This window comes from Nerophis lumbriciformis, linkage group LG25 (genome assembly GCF_033978685.3).
Source record: "Nerophis lumbriciformis linkage group LG25, RoL_Nlum_v2.1, whole genome shotgun sequence".
Taxonomy (NCBI): Eukaryota; Metazoa; Chordata; class Actinopteri; order Syngnathiformes; family Syngnathidae; genus Nerophis; species Nerophis lumbriciformis.
In genome coordinates, this window is record NC_084572.2 from 23,131,518 (window position 1) to 23,139,302 (window position 7,785).

At 36.4% G+C, this 7,785-nt stretch overlaps 1 protein-coding gene across 2 annotated transcripts in view; it reads right to left on the minus strand.

Moving 5' to 3' along the window:
* Positions 1 to 5,327: 5,327 nt before the first annotated feature.
* Positions 5,328 to 7,785, minus strand: part of LOC133621683 (lysozyme g-like) — a 20,423-nt gene continuing 17,965 nt past the window's right edge. For both annotated transcript variants that reach the window (XM_061983941.1, XM_061983942.1), the window contains exons 6-7: positions 5,645 to 5,783; positions 5,328 to 5,569 (exon numbers count right to left, since the gene is read on the minus strand). In XM_061983941.1, coding sequence (XP_061839925.1) covers positions 5,433 to 5,569; positions 5,645 to 5,783 — 276 coding nt within the window. In that variant the 3' untranslated portion in view covers positions 5,328 to 5,432. The remainder of the gene's footprint in view (positions 5,570 to 5,644; positions 5,784 to 7,785) is intronic.

Genomic DNA, 7,785 nt, shown 5'->3' on the forward strand with positions numbered 1-7,785 from the left:
TTTTTTTAAATTTTTACAAATGTCTACTGATAATGTCAATGAGGGATTTTTAATCACTGCTATGTTGAAATTGTAACTAATATTGATACTGTTGTTGATAATATTCATTTTTGGTTGACTACTTTTGGTTTGTTCTGTGTGGTGTTTGTCTCCTCTCAATTGCTCTGTTTATTGCAGTTCTGAGTGTTGCTGGGTCGGGTTTGTTTTTTGGAATTGGATTGCATTGTTATGGTATTGCTGTGTATTGTTTTGTTGGATTTATTAATTAAAAAAAAAAAATGAAGAAAAAAAAAATAGATTTTTTAAAAATGACAATCGATTCTGAATCGCACAACGTGAGAATCGCGATTGGAATTCGAATCGATTTTTTCCCACACCTAGTGTTAACATTATCCATTTTATTTTTAATAAAATTTGATTAAAATGTTTCAATGTGTGGAAAAGTAATTTTTGAGCACATTCAAAAATACTGCGATAATAATAATAATAACTGTGATAATATTGGTCACAATAGCGGTGATATGTCATTTTCCTATTGTTACATCCCTACAATAATGCCCTCTCCCATTATTGGCTGCACAAGTAAAAATAGTTCATTGTTTTCCTTTTTCCTTTGTCGTTGTTCCCCTCTAAACCAGGGAGGCCCCTGGCCCACTTTGAGTAGTTTTAATTGTTCACATTTAACTTTCGGTTTTGTTTTCAGTCACATATCATGAATTATTTGTTCACTCACTCCCCCATAACCCCAGAGAGAGGGTCGTCAAGGTTTCATTTTCATTTTTTCCACGTCAATAATCCTTTCACTTTCATTTTTACTCACATTTACCAGAAACCATGCATGGAAATACATCTTCTCTTTATGTAATTGATGAATTCCATTTTTCCTCTTGCTTAAGTTTGAGCTGGAACCTAATCTTTGAACACCCTGGACTGGTCATTCGTAAACATATTGTAAACAGTCATATGAAGATGATGCAAACACTCCAACCGCAGAGCCAACTAACACAAAACCAAACTTTTAAAGTTTTGTTCAGATATTGGCACATATAAACATATATTTACATTGGATTGGGTTTTTTTAATCGCATTTCAGTGTTTTACTTCATATTTATTAACAAAGATTGTTTTGTGGACCCTGCAAGAGAAAGTGAAAGTAACAACAATATCCTAGGGCGGGTTTCAGCAACCCGCGGCTCATAAGCCGCATGCGGCTCTTTAGTGCAGCCCTAGTGGCTTCCTGGAGCATTTAAAAAAAAAAAAGAAAAAAGGATTGAAAATGGAAAAAGATGGGGGGGAAATACAAACAAATGCAACCTTTTGTTTACATGTAAAATCTTCCACTCCTTCTTTTGTCTCATTTTGTCCACCAAAAGTTTTATACTGTGTATGAATACACAAAGGTGAGCTTTGTTGATGTTATTGACTTGTTGGGAGTGCTAATCAGGCATATTTGGTCAGAGCATGACTGCAAACTAATCAATGCTAACATGCTATCTAGGCTAGCTCTATGTACATATTGCATCATTGTGCCTCATTTCTAGGTATATTTGAGCTAATTTAATTTCCTTTACTTATGTCCTCTTTGTATATAATTTAGTTTTGCATGTCTCATGACACATTATCTGTATGTAATATTGGCTGCATTTCAGATAGTTGTTTGTGTGCCATGTTGTTCCAGACCACAGCAAACAATACCTAGCCCTGCCAAAGATTGTAATAAATCTATTAAAAAAAAGACAACCTGCCATTTCCTTTAACTTGGACACACACATCTATACCTTTGGCCATTCTAAGACAGTCATTTCCAGGAGTTATCTCACCTGATGTACTAATGGTTTCTAATGTTGTAAAAATGTGTAGAATAAATATAAAATGTCAACATTTCTGTCAACAAAGATTTGCGTCCGCCTGCGACAGTCATTTTGATAGTAGGCTATTTTAGCTAATATAGACACTTACGTCATGTGTTGCCTTCATTATAAGACTTATGGACGGCTTTTCATTTTTTGCGGCTCCAGACAGATTTGTTTTTTGTATTTTTGATCCAATATGGCTCTTTCAACGTTTTGGGTTGAAAGCCAGGATGTAGCCAACTACAGACCTCTCTCCTTACTTTCACAAAATATTATCATATTTTTTGTTGCAAAGTTGCACAGCTTCATTGAAAAACAAAACTTTCTAATGGACAGTCAATACTAGGGATGGGTACCAAATCTGGATCTTTTTTTTTTAGACACCAATACCCATAAAAAGGAAAATGACAACATTAACTATTAAAACATTTATTTATGAGTGATTTAAACAAAACAAAAAACTTACTTCCTTAATTTTACTGTGGTAGAGCTTTAAATATACAACGAACGAGACACTAAAACTTACACCTTGATAATTGATACTTTTTAAAACAGACAGAAAACATTAAAGTTGTTATCTTTATCACCGTTGATGAGCATTCCTCTTCACAGACTAACAATGTTACCATACCTTCTTCAAAAATCTTCAAAGGTTTTTTTTTAGAGACATGCAGCAGTGATTGGAAATTAATTGATGCTTTACCGGTACTTTAAAAAAAAAAAAAAGGAAATATCTGGCATTTGCAGTGACTTGTGACGTTACTGCCCAGACAGAGCATTTTAGCTCAGCTGTGTTTGTTAGCTCAGAAATTTAACGTCACAGTGAAGATTGATGATAAATAATTTTTAGGTCTATTTTTTAGTTTCCCTTTAAGGTCTCTTTTGTGAGACCAGTGTTTTGTTCCTTTGGCCAGTTTATTGCAATTTTGCCACTGTGGTTTCTGTCAAAACAGTAATTTACCCTGTGCTGAAAAGTCTCCATTAGAGTATATATTATGGTGTTTATTTTTTATTATAATTATTGTTTCACTGCATTTAATTTAATTTGTTTCCTGTGTTTTTTCCCTCATTTTGTACTTGGTATATATATATATATATATATATATATATATGTATGTGTATATATATATATATGTATGTGTATATATATATATATGTATGTATAATGTGTATGTATATCAAACTGAGTAGTTTTTGTCTTGTTTGGTGGAAAGTTGTACCCAAACAAGTTATATATTTATATAATGTAGCAAGCTACTTTTGCCGTGTAGCTTGCTACAATTTTCTAGGGATAACTTCCCCTGTAGCTTAGCTACGTGTATGTGTTTAAATGACACTTGTGGTAAATGTCATCGTCAGTACATAAAATTAGATTGCTATTTTGGTGAACTGCTTCGGCTATATTTACTAAACTATGTAGTCTATTATTTTTTAATTACTGATTTCCTTGTCAAAGATGTTGTCTAAATTGTTGTATATTATATTAATTTACTCTGTACCTTTTTTCCGTCAAAATATGCCTGTTTAAAGATATTTCTCAACCAATCTCTACTCCGGCCCAAATGTCCTACGCACTGTAAAAGAAAAGGACCGTAAAAAAACGTAAAATCGAAAATAGTTGATCACAGTAGCAAATGCAGTGGATTCCTGCAAATCAAGAAACAGTAAGTAACCTAAATGACTACGGTTATAATACGTAGAAAACACTGGACTTTACTGTGAAAAAAATGAAAAATTGTTCGATGCAGTTGCAAATACTGTAATGTCACAAGTATGCAAATACTCTAATATGTACGGTATTATCCTGTCTAAAGATTGCGCAGAGTCTACATTTCAATTACCTTAGTGGTTTTTGGGGTTTGCCCTAAAGCATTAGCCTAGTTAACTTTTAGCTAACAACATGTTTTCTTGTATTTTTGTGGCAAGTGTTACGTCTTTGTGATTCACTGCATCGAAATGAACCACGCTGTGTGTTTAAGTGTGCTGGAACTGGTTGCAAGCAGCTATTTAACAGATACGAAAGCTCATTTTGAATCGCTCGCTTGAAGGAACATGTCGCAGAGGCCATGTTGGGAGTTGTCCAGTGAAAGGTTGTCCAATACTATTTTGCAGATACTTGTGTTGGTGACAGGGCAGCATGGTGGAGCAGTGGCTGAAGCTCGTTCCTCACAGTGAGACGGTTCTGGGTTCGATTCCCGGGCCAAGGGTCTTTCTGTGTGAAGTTTGCATGTTCTCCCAGTGAATGCGTGGCTTCTCTCGAGGTGCTCCAGCTTCCTCCCAACTCCAAAGACACGGACCTGGAGGTTGGCTGATTGGCAACACTAAATTTGTTTTCACGGTAATAATAATAATAATATCGGCCTGCCGATATTATCGGCCGATAAATGCGTTAAAATGTAATATCGGAAATTATCGGTATCGTTTTTTTATTATCGGTATCGGTTTTTTTTTTTTTTTTTTATTAAATCAACATAAAAAACACAAGATACACTTACAATTAGTGCACCAACCCAAAAAACATTCCTCCCCCATTTACACTCATTCACACTCATTCACACAAAAGGGTTGTTTCTTTTTGTTATTAATATTCTGGTTCCTACATTATATATCAATATATATCAATACAGTCTGCAAGGGATACAGTCCGTAAGCACACATGATTGTGCGTGCTGCTGGTCCACTAATAGTACTAACCTTTAACAGTTAATTTTACTCATTTTCATTCATTACTAGTTTCAATGTAACTGTTTTTATAATGTGTTTACTTTCTTTTTTATTCAAGAAAATGTTTTTAATTTATTTCTTATTTTATTATTCTTTTTTTTTTTTTAAGTATCTTATCTTCACCATACCTGGTTGTCCAAATTAGGCATAATAATGTGTTAATTTCATGACTGTATATATCGTTTGATATCGGTATCGGTTGGTATCGGTAATTAAAGAGTTGGACAATCTTGGATATCGGCAAAAAGCCATTATCGGACATCCCCAGTAATTTACCATTAGCAAAAATTGCTATCTACTGTAAAAAAAAAATGTAATTCAACATCAACACACCATAACGTCCTCTACATCGTGTATCTATTTTTTACGATGAATTCCTGGCAACCACAGCTGCAGGTATTTAACAGTTAATTGGGCAGATTTTTTTTTTTTTTTTACAGTGTAGCGTCATGTCCCGTATATTGTGTCTTCTTCAAGAACATGCTGACACTTATTAAACAGGTATATTCTTATAGTATCTATTTAAAAAATATTGATGTATTTACTTTTTTAAAAAGCCAACCACAATCAAATTTAGGTAATTCCTTTTGTCTAAGAATAAATATTTTCAGCCGAATTATTTCAGAAATCAGACTACCGGTAATTTAGTTCATGGAAATGTACGGACTGTTTAGCTGATTGGAGAGCTAGTGGGTCCATGATGCCTTTAGTATATCAGTGGAGTTGTATTATGGACTGGATTAGACAAAACAAAGTCAACCGCTGAATTTTATTGTTTTTTCATTATAGTTTGGAGAGGAATTACTCAGAGCATAAAACTACACCGCCTCCGTTCTTTCTTCATTCTTCTCACTCCTAAAAGCCTCCATATTTGCTGTACCACTGAGCTCTGGCAATGACGTCATTGGAATAGTCCCTACCAGTGGTGTTAGCATCAACAGCGCTCAAAGAGTGGACAGCTCCAGGCCCTTGGTTGTAGGCGGCTAGCCCACCTGCAAGCGTTAAATGCAAATGAGAAAAGAGAATACACTTGTGTTGCAAGTTGATGTAAGAGTTGACATACAAACCTTTGAGTTGCTCCGATGCAGTCCCTCCAGGAAACTTACTTCTGATGTCTTGTATAAACCCAGTCAAGATATCTGTGGCATGAGACAGATGTGTCTTACTGTTCCATTCACCTTTAGGTGTGTGATACCGCTTATCAACCTGGGAAGATGAGAAAGTCATGAGAAGAAGACCAACACTTTATTAGTCCAAAGACATTCTGACCAATCAGGGGTTCTGTTCATTGAATGGTTGACAGAGAGTTGGTACTCGTGTGTTATACAGTGGAACCTCGATTAACGAATCTAATCCAAAGACATTCTGACCAATCAGGAGTTCTGTTCATTGAATGGTTGACAGAGAGTTGGTACTCGTGTATTATACAGTGGAACCTCGATTTACGAATTTGTCACGTATTAACTTTTTTGACTTACGAACTACAGACCGAATGAAAATATGCTTTGCTGTTATGAACCATGTCTCAGTGTACCAACGTTTCATCGACCCATTAGCTGTCTCAAATTGACGGCGGCATTCTTTGCAAGTGCGCATTTGTGGGGTGCGGACGTCTTCTTAGTGCGCAAGGCTGTACCGATTCAAAAAAGCTCCAAGGATCTCTTGAATCTGTCTGACGAATGTGTGCTTTTCTCCCATTAGCAACAAGTGCACATGTCAAGTAAACATAGCTTCAGCAATAGAAAAAAAGCAACACACCGTTGGTGTATTTATTGACTTATGTAAAGCTTTTGACACAATCGATCATTCCTTACTTCTTGCAAAAATTGGAAAACTATGGCATAAGAGGTGTTTCACAACCGTGGTTAAGTAGTTATTTAAGTACAAACCCCGTTTCCATATGTGTTGGGGAATTGTGTTAGATGTAAATATAAACGGAATACAATGATTTGCAAATCCTTTTCAACCCATATTCAATTGAATGCACTACAAAGACAACATATTTGATGTTCAAACTCATAAACTTTATTTTTTTTATGCAAATAATAAATAACTTAGAATTCCATGGCTGCAACACGTGCCAAAGTAGTTGGGAAAGGGCATGTTCACCACTGTGTTACATGGCCTTTCCTTTTAACAACACTCAGTAAATGTTTGGGAACTGAGGAGACACATTTTTGAAGCTTCTCAGGTGGAATTCTTTCCCATTCTTGCTTGATGTACAGCTTAAGTTGTTCAACAGTCAGGGGGTCTCCGTTGTGGTATTTTAGGCTTCATAATGCGCCACAGATTTCCAATGGGAGACAGGTCTGGACTACAGGCAGGCCAGTCTAGTACCCGCACTCTTTTACTATGAAGCCACTTTGATGGCTTGGCATTGTCTTGCTGAAATAAGCAGGGGCGTCCATGGTAATGTTGCTTGGATGGCAACATATGTTGCTCCAAAACCTGTATGTACCTTTCAGCATTAATGGCGCCTTCACAGATGTGTAAGTTACCCATGTCTTGGGCACTAATACACCCCCATACCATCACAGATATTGGCTTTTCAACTTTGCGCCTATAACAATCCGGATGGTTCTTTTCCTCTTTGGTCCGGAGGACACGATGTCCACAGTTTCTAAAAACAATTTGAAATGTGGACTTGTCAGACCACAGAACCCTTTTCCACTTTGTATCAGTCCATCTTAGATGAGCTCAGGCCCAGCGAAGCTGACGACGTTTCTGGGTGTTGTTGATAAACGGTTTTCGCCTTGCATAGGAGAGTTTTAACTTACACTAACAGATGTAGCGACCAACTGTAGTTACTAACAGTGGGTTTCTGAAGTGTTCCTGAGCCCATGTGGTGATATCCTTTACGCACTGATGTCGCTTGTTGATGCAGTACAGCCTGAGGGATCGAAGTTCACGGGTTTAGCTGCTTAGGTGCAGTGATTTCTCCAGATTCTCTGAACCCTTTGATGATATTACGGAGCGTAGATGGTGAAATCCCTAAATTCCTTGCAATAGCTGGTTGAGAAAAGGTTTTTCTTAAACTGTTCAACAATTTGCTCACGCATTTGTTGACAAAGTGGTGACTCTCGCCCCATCCTTGTTTGTAAATGACTGAGCATTTCATGGAATCTACTTTTATACCCAATCATGGCACCCACCTGTTCCCAATTTGCCTGTTCACCTGTGGGATGTTTCAAATAAGTGTTTGATGCGC